Consider the following 21223-nt stretch of genomic DNA (forward strand, 5'->3'; position numbering starts at 1 on the left):
ATGAGGTCCATCCATCATGCTGGTCTACCAAATGCGCTTTCTCTTCAGTCCTCGCTAGTGAGAACAAGAACAATATCCCACCGCTTGCCAACTCTTGTGCCCTACACTTGAGAAACCTCCTCACATCAGTTTGAAATTGGTGGGCATATGCCTCTGCAACCTCGGGCCTTGCTCCCCGGATCCAAATGTGCCCACCATTCCATGCAGGAGCGGCTCTATCCATAACACTTGGAGGAACCTACAACGTCAACAACGGACATCAAGTATCTTCAGTGCATCAAGGTGATAACCTCAAAAAGGTCGAGTTAGAATTTTATATGGCCAGGTAATATTAGCCGCTAATAAACATGAACAAGTAAGAAACAATGATTTTTTTTAATTTTTTTTATTTTGTAAAAGCACTCAGAACGCTATATTAATCAATATATACTTCATAACTAGAGACATCAAGGTGAAGTCTAATTACATTCAATTTAGATTAATCAATACACTTACGTAATAAAAAATCCAGCTAAGTAGGGTTTAAACACAATTTTATATTGAATTTAAAACTAGAAAAGTCAAATTAGAATGGTAGTAGGTTACAGAGGCAACACGACATCAAAGTACATGAAGCAGAGCCATACACATGTAGACTGTCACTCAAATGTGTGAAGTGTGTTCTGATCTGAATGGAGTAGTAAAAATAGTTGTAGGGGTGGCGATCATGGCCATGGCATAAGACTGTTAGTTGTGCTACTACTGAAAGGCTGGGTGCACTGCCAAGAATTGAAAAGGTGAATGTGGGGGTAGACATCATCGTTTTTGGCTCGGGACCAGTGGCTAGAGTACTAGAGCTCCACTACCATTAGTGGGTGTGCTCGATATAACAACAAGAAAAAACATTATAAATGAAGTTTTAAGGATGTACAAACATAACCATACACTGCTACCATGAGTAAGGGGGCCAAATGCTTCCAAGTTTTGGTGTCAACAACCATTTTCTCTCCAAAAAAATCCCCGCCCATGTTGGACTATATTACTTTATTGTAAGATCTAACAAGTACACACTTATATCAGAATAAGTAAAAGATTTCTTTGGTTTATTGAGAGCTTTAAAACTAGACCCGAGCCCCCCTTAACCCTCTTTGAGGGAGGCTACATGAAAAGCCACACAGAGGAACTGTACTATGCTACCAAACAAGTCAAGAGTCCTCCCTTAGTGAAGAAGGTCTTGAGCTCCAAGTGCATAAGAATGTAGCTCAATGCTACTGCAACCAATCGTAGTTGTTGTGCTCTTAGTGTCCCCAAAGGATGTGTATTAGCCACTCCAGTTAACCCATGTGTCCTCGTATAAGACACTTTGCCATCTTGTTCATATGTAACGGAAACCTATCCTTTGTAAGATGGCATTGGAATATATGACTTAGGCTTTAATGTTTGCTTAATGCCCAATGGAGAAGTCATAGAATTTATGTATATGCATGCTTAAAGTTAGAAACAATGACCATGGACCATTTTTAAGTTATGACTGAGAGAATCCATTTGTATATAAGGTATTTTTTATGTAAAGTAATACACAATCATTCCCCTTGCAATAGAATACTTGTGAGCTCTCCCTCTTCTCCCTACTCTCTTACTTGCTAATGTTTTATTGAATCTTTGTGCAGAGTGATGGGTTCATGTATGGAGAGGTTTGATTGCATGCTTCTCTCTCTCATGACCATGAGCTTCCTTTCTACCCACCTCTCTTAAGTGAGAAACCGCCATGAAAGTAACCCTCTTCTTGCCTCCATCTAGGTTGATAGAGATCTTCCTCCATCTAGGTTGATAGACTCGCTATTCATCCACACCCATAGCCACCATGGAAGGTCTCCGATGTGACTCCTCTCTACACAAATAGTGAGGTCCCTCTAGTGCCACTCTATCCTATGGACGAGAGGAGTGGTTCTTTAGAGTCTCATACACCAAGATGGGTCATTTAAATCCTCAAGAGGGGAGGTACCAACATGCCATCATTGGTCATGAAATTCATTTGGGACACGAAAACAAGTCCTCCTCCAACAGAAGTGTTAATCGACCTTGGCTGCAAATAGCCGCTTCAGAGTCCAATAGGGTTGTCTTGCTCTCCGAGGGCGGTAGCTCTCTCAAAAACATAGCTTATAAGAGCCAACTAACTGAACCCATGGCTCTGATCCATTGGGTACATGATGCAAGCCATAGTGGGCCATGGGTCAAGATGCAAGCTAAAATATTTACAATCCTCCCAGGGAATTAAAGCCTTGAACGATGTGCTTACTTGGCGGATCTCTCCTCTGTACTGCCAGATTCAATGCTCAAATGCCCTTGGTGGGGGGATCCCAGTGTATGCATCCCTGATTTCCTACCTAGAGGAGATTGCATATAATGTGTTGGAACTGCCCAGACCTGCAATACGTAGACAAGGCCAAGAAAAATGTAATGAAATGGTAGCCACGGCCACAGCAAGTGAAAGAATGAGCTTCACATAATAAACGGCCTTGGTGTAAATTTTTAACCAATCTTATCCCTCATATTGTTAAGTGAGTGAGGATAACAAATTGACTACATCAGCTAAAAAATGTAGAAAGTAGTTGTGCCATCCGATCTTCCCCACAAGAACTTAGCTCCGGCTTCAAATTCTCGGAACTAACAAAAGTTTGATTACTTCTACCTTTTTCCACTATGCCAATGCAAGAAGGTTGGCCACTCAAGGCAAGGAGTAACAACATGGGTGACGCTCACCATGGTAGCTTGCTCTAGGCAAGGAGATAACCATATGGTCATGTATCAAAAGATATCAAAGATTGGTGTACAAACTATCCCATAAGAGACTTATATAGTCACTTACTCCTAGGACCTTTCACACATGAGCTATCCACAAACCCAAGTCCTATGCCCCATATCATGTGCTTAGGCGATGTGCATGTGTAGTACAACCAAGAACATAATTTTCTACATTACAAACCATCTCCTCCTACAATGATTTCATCCTCAAAATCGAAGGGTGGTCGTACAAAACAAACCAAAAACTGATCCACACGTGAAGTCGTATACCATAGTAAGTGCCAATAGTCCATGATTTTTTATAATAAGTTGAGTCACCGCTAGCATCAAATGGAAACCCTCGAATATCGATGCACAAGCAACACCAACATCAAAAGGTCCTCATAGCCTCCTGGATCAAATGGAAAACTCCATGGATCAACTCCCAAGCTGTAGAACATGATGTCGCCTGGGTCAAAAAGATGATGTAGCCATGTATCCTTAATCATCACACAATCTCCTGGGTCAAATGGAAATCCACGCCTTGCACTCGCCAAGACAATGGCTCTATAACCCCCAGGGTCAAATGGAAAATGTAAAGAATCCAAATGCCACCAAGCATACCCAAAAATGAATGCCCCGACTGCATAAACCATCACCTCATGTCGGCATCCATAAGGTCCAAATATACACACCTCAGAGTTGACATCCATATGGGCATAGCTGTGATCATCCAAACACACATGCTCACTATGCATACGAAAATCTCCACCATTAAGCATAGAGTAAACATCACATCATAGTGGGTATCTCCATCGTCAAAACTATCATCACATGCTCCACCATCACATGTATACATGCTTCATCATAATCATCCTCATCCTCATGATAGGTGGTAGTACAAAGATAATCCGCCAAACCCTCCATAGGTATGACTCTCTATATGTCATCCTCTATGCAGTGAACATAGCACCTGTCAATGTCCCATGTACAAGGAGAATCACCATACATATCACGAAAACAAGAAGCATCTCCAATAGGTGTATGTATGGCATCACATGTATACATGCTTCATCATAATCATCCTCATGATAGGTGGTAGTACAAAGATAATCCGCCAAACCCTCCATAGGTATGACTCTCTATATGTCATCCTCTATGCAGTGAACATAGCACCTGTCAATGTCCCATGTACAAGGAGAATCACCATACATATCACGAAAACAAGAAGCATCTCCAATAGGTGTATGTATGGCATCACATGTATACATGCTTCATCATAATCATCCTCATGATAGGTGGTAGTACAAAGATAATCCGCCAAACCCTCCATAGGTATGACTCTCTATATGTCATCCTCTATGCAGTGAACATAGCACCTGTCAATGTCCCATGTACAAGGAGAATCACCATACATATCACGAAAACAAGAAGCATCTCCAATAGGTGTATGTATGGCATCACACTGTAATGCACAACACTCTGATCAATATATGTCAAATCATCATGTGCATAACCATCACCGCGTGTAATATGTCCACGTGTCCAAGGTACAATCCTTAAGACCATCATAAGCATGATCCTCATCAACACTAGACTCTGATAAGGCATCCACACATGAAGCAGTCTCGTAGAGCTCACAATAATAAACTTTCCACTTCAAACTTGGAAAAGCATCATAAATTGGATTCACAAATGTAGTCTACGGACCATCCTTCAAAACGTCCATAGGTGAATCCCTAGAATGGCTATCCAAACCAATCAATGCATGTGTAACACTGTACCATAGGCGGATCAAAAACAAATTTGTCTACACTATGAGTATCACATATGTCCACATCATATGCATTACACAAAGTAGATGCATAACTATCCAATCTCTTGTGAACAGAGGCATCCATCTCTTCTGTAAAGTCATCATACCCATGGACACATGCAACAATAGAAGGTGTAGTGCCCAAAGCATGCCATCCACCTCCATAACATATATGGACGCCATCATCTCATGCACATCAACGTCTCTTGAAGACGACTCCAAGTCAACCTCAAGAAAAGATGAGTCATTCCAAGAAACTCGGTGCCAATCCACATGTGCTTGTTGCCCCTAACAATCATCAATCAATACATCATAAAGCCAAGTGTGAAGAGTCCTTCAGAAAGTAGAAAGAGACTTGTTTACACAGCCATCAACAAGCTATGAATTTCTAGCCATCACAAAGCTCATCATTGGCCCACCATGGGCTGCTACATCAACACATATGGATGTTTCTAACATAGGAAAAAGATATATGCATGCCGGAACACAATCGTTACTTCAGATAATGTCCAAAACTTCTTGTACTTGAGTGTATGATCTCACAATCGTTACTTCAGATAATGTCCAAAACTTCTTGTACTTGAGTGTATGATCTCACAATCACTTGCTTTTTTCAAAATTTTCAGCAAGTAGGATACCATCAATAAACTCACAAAGACCCACATAATCATAATCCATGCAGACCCAAAGGTTGAGTGAGCGGGTAACCTCTTTTTTGATATCTAAATCTTTCAACATGAGTTGAAGCATTCCATCCCCACTCAAGCACTAAGAGTATCCAAGAATGGGTACTACCAACTCATTTATTTGTATTTTTCTTACAAACTTGCCCTTGTGATTGACCCTTTGGGTATGCATGTGGATGAGTTCCACAAACACCATGACCTCATCAAGACCAATGCCCTCATCAATTTGCACAATACTTTGAGATACTTGCATGAAGTCTTTGTCTAATCTTTGCACAAAACCCTCTATACTTTCCTTCTCTTTGATCTTGGGACCGAAGACGGAAAGGTACCAATAATCTCCATATAGCAAGATAGAGAGTCCTCATGTGAGAATACCATGCATTAATCTCTAAAGCACTTTTTCTCTTGGGTTGTCACAAAGTATTTCACAATATCAATTGTGTATTTTCTTCAACCACCAAGATCTAGCTCTTCCCTTGAAATGAGAAGTCACTTCCTTCACTTTGGCAAGCTCACCACAAGAAAAGGCATGAAAATAGGTACCCCAATTATGAATCCAATTCTTGACTCCCTTGCAAATTACTCCTTCACCATCAAATGCAAACAATGTTTGTGCAAATGGCTCTCCTCTTTTGAACCGTATGCTCAAGAAAATCTTGCACTTTCATTGGTTTCAAAAACCTTGTATGCAAAAGTTCATACATCAAGGAAAACCTTAATCTTGTTTTTGCATGACTTTGAACATTACCATCATAATGTCCCATAATCCTTATGTCTTCAAAAGCATATTTTCCTTTGTAGGCTTTGACCCTCAATTGATAAAGGCCTTTAATAGGCATTTCCATCCATCGCCTTTGAGAATAAAAAGTCTCCGCTTCTCCTTGCTTGAAAGAAACTTTGTCCTTGTATACCATATATGCTTGAAGAAGGTTTCTTGGTAAAAACATTGCTTCTTGCTTGCATGTCATCAAAATCCTTTTCATCACTATCCTCATCATCAATTAATTATGTAAGATCACTCTTAATTGAGTTCCAATCACCATTACTAAGGGTGACCTCGTAGCCACCTTGATTGAGTTGAGAGTCAACTTCACTTTCATGAGTGACCTCCAATCATCATTGCTATGAGTGACCTCATAGGAAGAATCATAGCCAACTTTATTCTTGTAGGTATAAGCATCAAAATCCATACCTCCCATATGCCTTTGATGATCATAGTCATAGTCTTCATCACATTGATCAATATCCATGCATGTTGAATCTTCATGATTGTCACTACCCCCATCAGAAGTATCCTCTTCAATGTAATCTTCGTCATCCGTGGTACAACTTTCATTAAAAATATTATCATCAGTACTATAATCATCTTCATCCCCATAATAGCTTTCATCATCCTCACTATCATAGTTACCCATGACTCCCAAATAGTGTACCGGACCCAAAATTGGTTAACTATGCCCCCGGTACAAGATTTGATCTAACTTGTGAGTTTGGAATCTGATTGACGAGGTTGAAAGCTTGTCATCAAGCTTATGGGATAAGGATTGAAGGCCAATGATTTCTTTCAAAATGGCCCTAAACCCTCTCAAAATTGAATTAGGATTTACCACTTTGCTCAATATGGTCAAAAACTGCGAAAACACCAAATAGGCCTTTTTTTGCGAAAAAACGGACTCCAAATTTGATGATATTTATTTTTTCACATTCACGATGGAGAGTATAAAGAATATACCACCTTGGATCTCACTTTGGATGTGTGCTATAGCTCTTTGTTTTAGGGTTTTTGAAGTACTACTGAAAATGGAAAATAGGCTATAAGATGACAAAAACTAACTCGATTTTGATGATCATTAGCTTGTTGGGCTTGTCTTAGCAACAAGTAATATCATCCCCCAAAAGATTTGACCAAGAATTCAAAATATCTACATGAATCCATAAAATATTTCTTGCACCATCCTTTGAAGACTCAAAGTTATTACATTTGATATAATACGTTAAGTGTAAATGCCGTTCTTTCTTCTATAACAAAAGCTACTTTTCTCCTATCTTTTATGGCCATCACAACCACTAGGTTCTAAACATACTCATGATCTAGCCTTGAATCCAAACCTAAGAATGTTTTCCATCCTTGAAGTCTTTAACTTAGAGCCTAATTTTCAATATTTAAAGGTCATAAGTTCTTTATCTCTATTATTAGTTCCTCAAAATTGTATAATGTGAACTTTACAAAGAAGAATGTCACATGATGTACACTCACATGTGTAGTACACTTATGGAGTGATTGAACCCGTGGCTAAACACTCTACCGTCACTTCCATCAGGAGAAATTTAGACTCAAAAGGGGCCCTCTAAGAAGAGCCATGTCATCACTTTTCTAGAAGAGAGAGCGATGGTGAACCTTATGTATCTTACATCAAAACCTCCATATGTAACATACTTATAGAAAGCCCTTGAGAAGTACATTATAAATCTACCACCTTTATGACTTCGCTACTAAAAGGCATATTCTAATGATTGTGACATTCATGTTACAAAAGCCCTTGAAAAGTAAATTATAAATCTACCAGCCCCGATAAATTTAGAGTTAATATGCTCAAGTTATGCATTCCTCACTAAAAATTAGATTCCAACGATTGTGACATCTATACAATGTTAGAATCTACATTTTCGTGGGGAAGGCATTACTTATTCAAGGTGGACCGTGGTAGATTTAGAATCTACATAGAGTCTACCTTCAATAAGTAATGCCTTCTCCACTAAAAGGTAGATTCTAACATTGTATACATATGACAATCGTTAGAACCTTCCTTTTAGTGGGAAAGGCATAACTTGAGTATATTAACTCTAAATTTGATATGGATGTCACAATCGTTGGAATGTACCTTTTAGTGAGGAAGGCATAACTTAAGCAAATCAACTCCAAATTTGTCAAAGGTAGTGAATTTAAAATTTACATGGATGTCGCAATCGTTGGAATCTACATTTTAGTGGGAATTTGGAAAGGCATAACTTGGGCATATCAACTCCAAATTTGTTGAAGGTGGTAGATTTAGAATCCACTTTTCAAGGGCTTTCCAAAGGTATGTCACATGTGGGGGTTTTGATATAAAATACATAAGGTTCGCCATGGCTTCCAAAAGTGATGACATTACTCTTCTTAGAGGGCCTTTTTTTAGTTCAAATTTTACCTAATGATGCTTGTATTTTATTTACAAACATACAAAGAACTACAACCACAAAGATATTCATTTAAAATTTTAACCCATGCTACACACTCTAACATGGCCCTCTTTTCCAAATCTACATCTACCCATTCTTTTATACAAGTCTACTTTTCAACCTAGAAGTCTACATAGATAGGATGAACCTTTGATACCTCAATGACATTATGTTCTAGAAATGTGTAGGAATGTCTTATACACTATGTTTATTGTCTTTGAAGATTCTTATTTGAAAAAAATTATATTATTTCTTGATATAAAATTTTATATCCCTCTTTGATGATTGGATTGATGAAATAGATAGCTTCAAAATATATATATGAGGTTTCTAGAGAGTCACATATAAACATAATCTTGATGGCCTTGGAAAAGGCCAAGTAGCCTATTTATTACCAAAGGTGAAGTATATGTACCCTAACCTTAACTTTTGCAGTTAATAATAAACATGATAATGTAAAAATCATTGATATGCTTTTTCTTAATATTAGTTTCGTAGAATCTAGGTATTCAAACAATTTACACTATAAATATTTTTCATGGAGAAGAATCTTAGGGTGAATGAAATAGATCTTTTCTAGTGTGTGTGCAACCAAAGTGATGCATCTAGGTGGTATACCCAAAGCTTGTCAATCTTAGGCCTTCACTTTGATGAACATAATGATGTCATCAATAGCTTACTTAGAGAACCGTGCTTCACTTACATCATATGGTGATGATGTCTAAGATACCATTAAGACATGAATATTTAGACACTGGTGAAGACTACTAGAACTCAATTGTGATAATGTATTTTTTCCATGATTTGTATAAGTGCTCTTTTCTCTCTAGTGAATTTCTTTTCGAAAATTATAGTGATTTACTAATAGTGTGAATCATTAAAGGATTGGTGGAAGTGTGAAACTATCCAAAAAATTGGATTCTATGACTAACTGCTGCAACCCAAATTGGTGCCATTTCTTGATTTTTAAAAAAAACTTAAATTTTTTCTTTAAAAGCACCTCTTTTTTAAGGGAATCTTTCAAAGATACCAAAAATTTCTCCTTAATAGGTGATATAACCCATTTTATCCTCAATAGTGTTAGCACTTACAATTTGAATTTTGGTAACGATTTTATGGACTCAAACATGGGGTTTGACTAGGATATGGGTATGCCCCATATCGATACACATGTTATGACAATAGGATGTATGTTTGAACACGAGCAGACAACATCAGTTTAAGTTCGTTACATCTACAAGACAGTAGGCATGTGCTTTGCCGAGGAGATTACCAAGGATTATGTGACATTCCTCAAAAAAAAAAAAAGTCTTTCAATGCTTCAAATTTGAGGGCTAAGATGATGTTTGGCAAGCCCAACCTTAGTGATTATTCAAAATAATTTTTTAAAAAACAAATTCTGAACTTTTCTTCCTTGTTAAAACAAATTTTAACATCGAAAAAAGCGTATGAAAACTCCTATAATGGTAGACTAAAGAGGGGGAGAGGTGCTATGAGTCATTGAAAATGTAGTAAAATCATGCAAAGGCCATGGACACCTGACATTATAACAAAAATTGACAAATATGCAACAACAGTGAAGCAACTACCTGAGAGAGCCAGTGTAAAGAGTAAGAGCAGATGACGAGATCGAGGCTAGCGGAGGGGAAGAGGCGGCCGTAGAAGGAGCCAGGGACGCCAGCGGCGAGGATTTTAGGGAGGAGGGGATACTGAGGATGATGAGCTCCGCCGGCGATGGGAGGATTGTTCTGGTAAAGGTAAGGTTGAAGGGATTGAAAGAGAGAGTTGAAGTCATTGGAAGGCAAGTCGGCGAAGAAATACTGTATCTCAGCAGCATCTCTATCAGTAATTAGGTTACTGAGCCACCACTCCTGCAAGGTTTGGAGGATGAACTCCGCGTAGTCGAGGGTGTTGCGGCCGTAAGAGCAGCCCAGGTCTGCGATAGCCACGCTTGGCCGGCGTGATTCAATACCATTAGAAGAAGAGGGTAATGCGTTGGGGTGGATACGTCGAAGGGTGCCGCAGAGGTGGTGGAGGGCTTGAGCGAGGCGCGGCTTTGCCACGGCGTGGAAGTGGTGGTTCTGCACCCTCGAGTTTTGAGCATAACCGTCTTCGCCCGTGCCACCCTGCATCCTCGTCACCCTCACCGGAGCACCACCACCACCACCACCACCACCACCAGGTCTCATCGACTTCCCTGCATCCTCATCACCCTCACCACCACCACCACCACCACCACGCCTCATCGACTTCCCTGGGCTTTATCACAGCAGATCAAGCTCCACAAGCCTCCTTACCAAACTAGGAAAATTATAAACATTTCACTTACCAACTAGGAAAATTATAAACATTGCACATTTCAAATGCAAGTAGAGCTCTTCTTATCACACATTAACAACATGCAAATATAAGCACCTAGAATGTCAACATATAGGACTTGTGCACTCTATAACATATTAACAACATGCAAATTTATATGCACATAGAAAGTCAGTATGCAAATATAAGCACCTCGAAAGTCAACACAGAAGATGTATCTTTTTAAAACTTTAATATGTGCACCTTTACAGTCATCATACAATATTGTTTTTTTTTCTTTAGCCTTTAAGTTTTTAAATCATCTTCCTTGTGCATGTTTAAGCCATTACTGTAAGCAATGCATAGATTTTGCACTATTGTGCATACTTTTATTAAGTAGAACATAAGTGTATAAATAACTATTATTTTCATATGGCTAGAGAGCTAGCACACTTCCGCTCCAAAAATATTCAAAACTAAGAAATCTTCCCTTGCTTGGGAACATTTTCAGCTTTGAAATGTTGCAAATCTTTGACCTTTGAAAACTTGAATATGAAAAGCTTATTATCTTTGTTCCGTTTCATGAAAGCCTACTATTTCTTAAAAGTCTCTAAGTTTTGAAATCTTGGAAATCTTTGAGTTTTGAAAACTTGAATTTAAAAAGCTTAACATCTTTCTAAATTGTTTTAAACGCTTGATATGCACTTTAGGGAAACTTGAATCTAAAAAGCATCATATCTTTTTAGAACAATGTTCCCTTTCTTGGAAACGTTGTTTCTTGAAAGTCTTTGAGTTTTGAAATCTTGCAAATCTTTGGTTCTCATGAAAATTCAAATTTAAAAATATTACATCTTTTTGTAACACTTAAAAAGATTTATATGCACACTTTGTCAGTGCTTAGCAACATCCAAGCATGAAAACACAATGTGGGCCAAAATGTGTCCTTTTCACACCTCCTATTTATTCACATGCATATCTAGAAAATAAAGAAGATGTATTCCTTCTTCTTCTACATTCACTTCCGATTCTTTACATGCATATGTAAAGAAAAAGAAGAGGAGGAGGAAGAAGAAGATGACATTTCTTCTTCTTAATCATCTTTATCACCCCATCATTTCAATGGCTTCTATAACAATACAAAGTCATATTCCACTACTTGAAGAAGATGTATAGGTATTATCATCATGGTCATCATATTGATTTTTAGTTGTATCCTCCATTGATTGCTCACGTTGCATTTCTTCTTCAACATCTTAATCTTGAAATATACTTTTAGATCCAAGAGTGACTTATATTACATACCACCAATTAGGATCTCTTTGGTCCAAATGAAACACAATCTAAAAAGAAGAACCATAAAATATTTACAAGAAAATATATACAATCCCTTCCTTTTATCTATAGATTTATCAAAATTGAAAATCAAGTGTAAACATGTTCACAATGTTGTGGTAGAACGTATGTGTCTCTTGAATCTTGGCATAATTTAGTTGAGTCAATTGTAAAATTTAGTTTTAAGTACCTCTATATACCACTTTGGACCACTTAATATCAAAGATGAACGCTTTGAAAGCTCTAAATCCAATCTCCAAGATGTCTTGAATTGTTCCACAATATTCAATTTTCTCCGCTATATAATATTATTATCTCTTCTACTAGCTCGACTATCTTAGCACCACAATCATATATAATTCTCTTGGACTCCACACGTTGAGTGTGAAAATGTCGACCTTCTGACCGCATTGCGTTATACACTTTATACTACAACCCAATCAAAAAATCTTTAATATAGCTTATATGTAAGAAATTTAGTATTCAACATTATATATATCTTAGCAAAATACAATATATGTTAGTTAAATATCAAAACATATTTACTTACATGGTAGTTACATCCCCTTGCATACTCTTATTCTTCTCTTGTAATCTCCTCTCCCGTCCTTTTGGCTTGCTCTAGGGTATCTCTAAGCCATTCAATATTGCAATCCTTTGGAAGAACCTTTCGGTTGGGTGGGTATGCCGCCATGTGCCTTTGCGTTGATCTCTTAAATGCTCTTCTCTTCTCTATCCTTATCTTTCTTGCATCTTCATATTTATCAATCCACTTTTCCATCACAGAAGTGTTAAGAGTATAAAATCTAATGACCTTTTTGCACATGGACTCCTATTCTTCTCTTGTAATCTCCTCTCCCGTCCTTTCGGCTTGCTCTAGGGCATCACAGAAGAGTATAAAATCTAATGACCTTTTTGCACATGGACTCCTATTCTTCTCTTGTAATCTCCTCTCCCGTCCTTTCGGCTTGCTCTAGGGCATCTCTAAGCCGTTCAATATTGCAATCCTTTGGAAGATCCTTTAGGTTGGGTGGGTATGCCATGTGCCTTTGTGTTGATCTCTTAAATGCTCTTCTCTTCTCTATCCTTAACTTTCTTGCATCTTCACATTTCTAAATCCACTTTTCCATCACATAAGTGTTAAGAAGACAAAATCTAATGACCTTTTTGCGCATGGACTCATCCATCTTTTGAATACATCCTTTTTCATGTGGCACATGTGACACCATTTGTTCATCCTCATTGTTATGCATGAAGCTATGCATAGATGGATCAATTTGTTTCAAATATTGAGATATGTATACTAGGGATTCTTGCACCAACCATCCCTCTGCCATGCTTCCTTCTAACCTTGCCCTTTGCCTCATAAATCCTTTCAAGGTTTTCATGAAGCGTTCAAGAAATAACATCCACTGGCTATGAACAACACCACATATAGCCACCTCATCCACAAAATATACTAGAAAGTGCAATTGAGTTTTGGGTATGCTTCTTGGAAAGCTTTCTTCAATCATACACACTGTCTCAATTGACTCAACTCGAGCCTTCTCAATGGAATCTGGATTAATCTCCTTTGACACTATCCACCTATTCAACAAAGGAAAAATAGATAATTTCAAAGCTATATGTTATACTAAAAGCACAAATATATAGTTTTTATTGGAATTAACCTTGCATGTCCACCTAATTTATAGATGGCATTCCAAGCTTTCTCTTCTCCGCATCCACCAATTGATATTGGAAGTATGAACTAGTGAAATCATTTTTTGAACACAATAAAAGATCAATATAGAGTCCACAACATAAATAGAGGAGTGCCCAAAAATAGATATAGTTATGTATGTACCTACATCATCTTGTGCCAATCATGTGATTTGAGACCATACAATTGATGCTCACTCTTATTTTTTACTATTATAAATGCACCCTTTAATGAGTGTTTTATCGATTGGTGTACGAAAAGATGAAATTTGATTCTTGACAATCTTTTTCTCTTGCCTTGGCAACCTCCATGGCGCCTTTGGTAAAACCACCTTGTCATTGACTACCCTTGGCCATGCATTTTCCATGCATCGGCGGATATTCTTTAGGCCATCCCTTATTGCATGGGTGTCTTTTTTACCAATTAAATGGTCCCAAATCATTAATGCCACATTATTAAAAATGTGCATTGGATCCAAAGGATGATTTATTAAAAATGTGCATTGGATCCAAAGGATGATTTAATCTTAAATTTGTCCAATATGGTAGACAATAGAAGGTTGAGTACCTTTTCATGCTCATGGTGCTATGATGGGAGTCACCCTCCATCTCTCGTCCCACTCTCCATCTCTTCAGCTTCCCTCTAATGGCATTGTAGGAGATGAATGCCACGTGGCTTCCCACTCTCTGCACCTCTCATCTCATCACAATCAGAGAAACCTCTGATGAATGCATGTATTAAGCTTAATGCATAGAGCTTAATGCATGCATTAAGCTCTATGCATAGAGTCCAATTCATGTATAAAGCTTAATGCATGCATTAATCTTAATGTATAGATCTTAATGTATAGATCTTAATGCATGCATTAAGCTTAATCTATGTATTAAGCTCTATGCATAGATTAAACTCTATGCATTAAGCTTAATCTATGCATTAAGCTTAATGCATGCATTAAGCTCTAAGTGCATTACGCTTTATGCATTGAGGTTAATGCATGCATTAAGTTTAATGCATGGATCTTAATGCATCTATGCATAGAGTCCAATTCATGCATAGAGCTTAATACATAGGACTTCATGCATTATGTGTTTTTGCATAAAGCATTTTTTATGTGGAATGCTATGCGTGGATGGAGAGCATGATATTTTTGAATGCTTATACTCTCTTATGCATATAGAATATATTTCTTATGCTCTCTTTTTCTATGAATAAGGTATTCTCTCTATTCATAGAGTTTTTGTGCCGAAGTATGCATGCATAAAAGAGGGGCTTCTCATTTTGGATCCTTATTTTGTAAGTATTTGAACTCTTGGCTCCAAGGGCCCGTCGAGCGTGGCTCGCGCGTTTGCCTTGCGGGTCTCATCGATCACTTGCATTCCTGCCCGGCTCGGCTCCATCGGCCTCGACTCGGGACTTGCCTTCCATCCATGATCTGCCGGCCCGGCCTCATCTCGGCTTGTCTCGGCACGGCACGGCACGCCGGCCTCGGTGGGCGGCCGTTTTTCCACCGTTTTCGATCCCGTCGGCGTTTTCGGTCCCGACTCCGTCAAGGTGGAGAGGGCATCCCCCAGGGCACTCGGCACCCATAAACCCCCACCGCAACCCGGGAGGCCTAACGTGCCTACCCGGTGCGTGAGTGCATCTAGGTGCCTACCATGGGTACATGCCTTGCCTCTCCAAGCACTTCCTCCCCATATAGATGCATTATATTCGGGGCAGTCAAGCATACCCCTCGGGCACCAAGTCCCTCCGGATAGAAATCCCAACCGCATGACGCATCACGAAAAACGGCCGAAAAACGATCGACGCGTCACATACACCCCCCTTTATAGAATTGACGCCCTCGTCAATTACTTTTAGAAACTCATGAGGCTCTATGCATGATCTTGATTCTATGCACAGGGGCTTATAAAAATGCCTCATGAGCTTCTTCTATACATGCTTCTATGCATAGAATCTCATTCAAATGCCTCTATGCATAGGGACCTCAGTGCATAGAAGCTTGTGCATAGAGCTGCATGAGTTTTTATACATAGATGCTTATGCATTAGCTTCTATGTATATAGGTAAGAATTAGCCTCATACATTATGCATAAGCCTCATGCCTAATGCATGATATGTCTCATAGAAGCTCATTCAAATGCCTCTATGCATAGGGACCTCAGTGCATAGAAGCTTGTGCATAGAGCCGCATGAGTTTTTATACATAGATGCTTATGCATTAGCTTCTATGTATATAGGTAAGAATTAGCCTCATACATTATGCATAAGCCTCATGCATGCATGAGTCTCATGCCTAATGCATGATATGCCTCATGCATTACGCATGAGGCTAATGCATATGGCCTCATGCATTAGCCTAATGCATGAAGCTAATGGCCTAATGAATGAGGCTAATGCATGCATATGAGGCGGCTCATGCATTAGCCTAAATCATAGTCTTACACATAAGCCTAATGCTTAAGCCTCATGCTTGATGCATGAGGCTCATGCATTAGCCTAATGTCAAAGGCTATTCCATGAGGCTCACGCATAATGCATGAGCCTCCTATGCATGCATTAGCCTAAGCATAAGTCTTATGCATAATCTTCATGAATGAGGCTATATGCATTAGGCTCATACATAATGCATGAGGCATATAATGTATGAGCCTCCTGCATGAGGCTACATGAGTCTCATGCATGCAGGCTTATACATAATGCACAAGGCTAATTCTTGCATATATGCATAGAAGTTCATGCATATATGCATAGAAGTTCATGCATAAGCCTCTATGCATAGAAACTCATGAGGCATGAGGCTCTATAATGTATGAGCCTCCTGCATGAGGCTACATGAGTCTCATGCATGCAGGCTTATACATAATGCACAAGGCTAATTCTTGCATATATGCATAGAAGTTCATGCATAAGCCTCTATGCATAGAAACTCATGAGGCATGAGGCTCTATGCATAAACCTCTATGCATGAGCTTCTATGCACTAAGGCCTCTATGCATAGAGGCCGAGGCATTTGCTTGAGCCTCTATGCATAGAAGCTTATGCATTAGCTTTTACGCATAAAGGGTATGCATAAGGCTATACATAGCCTTTATGCATGCCTATGCATAAGCTTCTATACATAGAAGCCTTTTATGCCTGAGCTTCTATGCATACATAGAGCATGCATACATACATGCATATATAGATCTTACATGCTCTATGTATACATGCATGGAGCTATGTATGCATGCATACATAGAGCATGCTATATATATATATCATACATAGAGCATGCTTTTTATGCATGCATAGAGCTACGTACACATACATAGAGCATGCTATGTATGCATGCATAGAGCATCCATATCTCTGTGTATGTATACATAGAGCTTCCATCATCATTTCCTTCCTAAATTTTTGAGAATCTCTACATTATGTTAGGCTATAACAAGGAGCTCACTTTGCTCTTAGGCGATGAGGTTTTGGCTGCCAACTGAGATTGATTGCTCTTTATCTTAAGGATGTTTTGGAAGGTTGACATGAACTTTGACCCTTTTTATTAGGAGTGATATATCATCTATCTCTTTCTTATATGGGTCATAATACATGTATACTTGCTAATCCATATCATTTTGGCTATATAAGCAAAATATACAGGTTTTTTGGAACCCCTACATACAAGCTAAGAAGGTAAGATACGAAGCCCACAACTGCATATAAGTTAAGAATAACAAGTATGCTTGTCTTTTCAAAAAAAATTATTTTTTTGAATATGTTTTGTAGGTTAACTTTCCTAAGAGGTCTTCTCAAACCACTACCTCAAAGGAGCCATCTTCTAACTCCACATACAAGTTGGATGCTTCTTTCCCTTTTCCTTTCACTTTAATTCTTCTATTTATGTAGTTTCCTTGAGTGCCTTGGTATATAGTGCCATAGAGCGCTTAAGAGTTTGTCTTGTAGGTATAATCATCCATAGGGTTTACTACTTAAGTATATGGTATAGGACAAACGTTCTCTTTTTATCTGTCGATAGCCCAAAGGTTCTCCTTATATATATAGGTTCTCTCTGGGAATTTGTTTACCGACACATTGTCTATCTCCTTGCAAATCTCTAAACTATAATCTCTCTCTTTCTTAATTATGGGGTGGTTGCAAGATGAGGTTATCTAGTTTCATGTAGACTTGGGCGCCCTTGGCTTTAGCCTGAAAACATGCAATTTTTCAAAGAAGAATAGCCAGTCTCTCCTAGTTAGCCAAGGAGTTTCACTTCAAGGTCTTCTCTCATGAAACATCATATGCAATGTTGGGCACCTAAAACTATAATCTGATCGAATATCCAATAATTGCAAATCCCCTTTTCTTTGGGAACCAAAATTGTATACAGGCTCGGAGGTTTAGACAAGTACAATGAATGTGAGTAAATTGCCTATAACTTTCACATTATTACTCATATGATGTTCCCAGTTTGCATATCACAAATAAAAATAGCATAGAGCTTAACTTGATTTATCGAGTAATTTTTGATGTGTTTTACTATTTTCTATATTATTTAAAAGGCATTAGAATTGTTTAAAAACATACTATTTTGTCCTCCCACCACATCTACCATTTAAAATGCTCAAATTGTATGGATCTAGTGATGATTAGATTGGGAAAGATTGTAGAATGTGGGTATAAGGTAAAATTACAAATCTAATAGTTGGATTTTTGTAGATTTACTTTGGAAAATTTGTTATGACTATTAGAGGCCCATTAAATCAATTGTAATTTAATTCTAGAAAATCAAATATTGAATCTTTCAATATAAAAACTCTAGGGATCAATATGCTTGCCCATGCATTTATTAAAAAAAATTGGCTTAATTTGAGTATGGGAAGGTCCATTTTCAATCCTCCTAAGTGAAAATTCCCATATTGTGTCCACTCCCCTTTTCAAGTCTAAAACCAATCCTAGTTAGGTTTGGAAATCTAGGCTTGGTAAACTTCAAAGCCTATATATCATTCCATGTGTGAGTCTTGGGTAGGCACAAATCTTATATATGGAGTATATATGCATGCTACTTTATGTTCACATCATCTTCGAGAGGATCCACATAAGCAGCTTACTACCTCACCTTGCCACCTCCACCCTCCATGTCAACATGGTCAACCTAGTTGACTCCCCACCTCATCATCCTAGTTATCATTAATGCCACATCTTCTTACCACCTTTGCATGCCACCTCGCACTTGGTGACATGGCATGCCACATCATGGAATTGTCACATCAACCATAATAGTGCCACATGTTAAGAGAATGCCACGTGTCATGCACGCATGTGACACGTGGCACCTCCTTCCCACCTCCCCATTTTTTTTTCAAAAACATATTTTTGAAAAAGTTAATTTAGTAATTTAGAGAAATAGAATATAGAATTTTAAATAATAAAATATATATAACTTATTAATATAAAATAATTTAAAATCACTTATTTTAAAAGATTATATTTTAAAATTAGATAAATAATATTATTTTTATAGTTCATGTTATTCAATTTAAAAAAATAAATTTAATATTTAATATTTCTTAAAAATATTTTATGTAGGATAAACCTTTGAATAAAATTTGAAAAAAATATATTATAAAAGAAAATATAGTTATATAATTATAAAATAAAAGATAAATTTAAAGATATATTTATATATCTACTAATGATAAATATTTAGACTTGTAAATAAATATTATTAATAATATTGATTTTGAAGTGGATAATGGTTTATCTTTAATTATCTTTATGTTTATCTTAATTATCCAATCAATCTTAGATAGGGAATCCAATGAGATTTGAAGTGAATAACCTATTTTTCCTACATAATCACACATCTCTAGTACTATCCCACACTTATCTCTAGTACTATCCCATCATTGAGCCTTCACAATTTTTACTCTCTTAGAGCTTCCTTGAGAATGGGTTCTCAAAGTCATAGGAGTCGGAAACATGATAGGACTAGACTTTCCCCCATCCACCTAGTTCAAGAGAGGAGGAGAGGAAAATGGTAGCTCGTGAGAGAAAGAGAGAGTGGAGAGCACGTCAACGAGCAACACCTTCCGTTTGGCGATGATCCAAGCCTTGCTCCTCCTCTTCCACTTCCTCTCCCTCTGCCCTCTTCCCCCCCCACTACCCCTTAGTTTAGATAATCCACGTGATAGGACTAGACTTCCCCCCATCCACCTAGTTCAAGAGAGGAGGAGAGGAAAAGGATAGCTCATGAGAGAAAGAGAGAGTGGAGAGCACGTCAACGAGCAACACCTTCCATTGGCGATGATCCAAGCCTTGCTCCTCCTCTTCCACTTCCTCTCCCTCCGCCCTCTTCCCCCCCCACTACCCCTAAGTTTAGAAAGAGGAGGAGAGGAATAGGATAGCTCATGAGAGAAAGAGAGAGTGGAGAGCACGTCAACAACGAGCAACACCTTCCGTTGGCGATGATCCAAGCCTTGCTCCTCCTCTTCCACTTTCCTCTCCCTCTGCCCTCTTCCCCCCCCACTACCCCTTAGTTTAGATAATCCACATGAACCCACCCTTCTTGAGCCCCCTTCTCTTCCACAAGAACCCACCCCCCTCCTTTGGGTGCCCATCGTGTGGATAGGAAAGAACTATCAAAGTGAGGGGCGCATCGTCGTGCCCATGCAATCTTCCATTCCTATTTCAAAGACCTCACACCTTCATCACAGACATGCGTGCTTGATGCTTTGATCGATTTGCCCAACATGGCCAACTACAAGGCGCTTTCCGACATTGGAGGTCGAAGAGAGAGGAGAGATGGCATGGTGGTGCTACAAAGTGTTCGTCATTCCTATACATTTAATAAGAAGAGGAACTCTGCGGATGCTTTGGCTGCTCGACGGGCTATTGTGGCAGCCATAAGTAGCTCCCAAATGAAGGGTAAGGTGAGTCCACATCTTGCATCCTTTCCATAGCACCATATGCACTTAGAGTTGGGTCTATTAGACAACAAAGTTTAGATGCCAATGAGGTTGGTGCTTTGTGGGCGAGTAGTGGTCGTGTAGCTAGGCATGATCTCCTACTAGATGAAACCACTAGAGACTTGATAGAAAGTTTTTGGGAGGAGAATTGTGGTGCCTTGCCAGTTTTCAAGAAAGCTCTGCGTGTAAGAGTGACAAGAGGAGTGTTCATTGAGCACGGTGCTTGTTTTCTTGAAATGACCCAAACATAGTTGTATTCTCAGTTTGTGGCATTGTGTCTAGAGCTTAAAATTGGGCAAAGGTCATTTAAGGGGTGTAAGCCTTGGTTTGTGAGGTACTCACGTAAGCATGACACATGTTGTTGTCGCTACCATGTTGAGTTCAAACTTTTTTATGATGTGTTCCATTCTCTTAGTGGGCATAGAGAGTTGCCTCATAGTCCTTGTGATTTCATCCACTC

At 38.5% G+C, this 21223-nt stretch overlaps 1 protein-coding gene across 3 annotated transcripts in view; it reads right to left on the minus strand.

The window, feature by feature from the left end:
- LOC147640871 (gibberellic acid methyltransferase 2-like) overlaps positions 1-10864 on the minus strand; it is an 11796-nt gene extending 932 nt beyond the window's left edge. For all 3 annotated transcript variants that reach the window (XM_086809143.1, XM_086809147.1, XM_086809151.1), the window contains exons 1-2: positions 10077-10864; positions 1-238 (exon numbers count right to left, since the gene is read on the minus strand). The exon at positions 1-238 is cut by the window's left edge. In XM_086809143.1, coding sequence (XP_086665269.1) covers positions 1-238; positions 10077-10733 — 895 coding nt within the window. In that variant the 5' untranslated portion in view covers positions 10734-10864. The remainder of the gene's footprint in view (positions 239-10076) is intronic.
- Positions 10865-21223: the final 10359 nt, after the last annotated feature.

The sequence above is a fragment of the Cibotium barometz genome, chromosome 2 (assembly GCF_041138505.1).
Source record: "Cibotium barometz isolate CiBa-2024 chromosome 2, ASM4113850v1, whole genome shotgun sequence".
Lineage (NCBI taxonomy): Eukaryota > Viridiplantae > Streptophyta > Polypodiopsida > Cyatheales > Cibotiaceae > Cibotium > Cibotium barometz.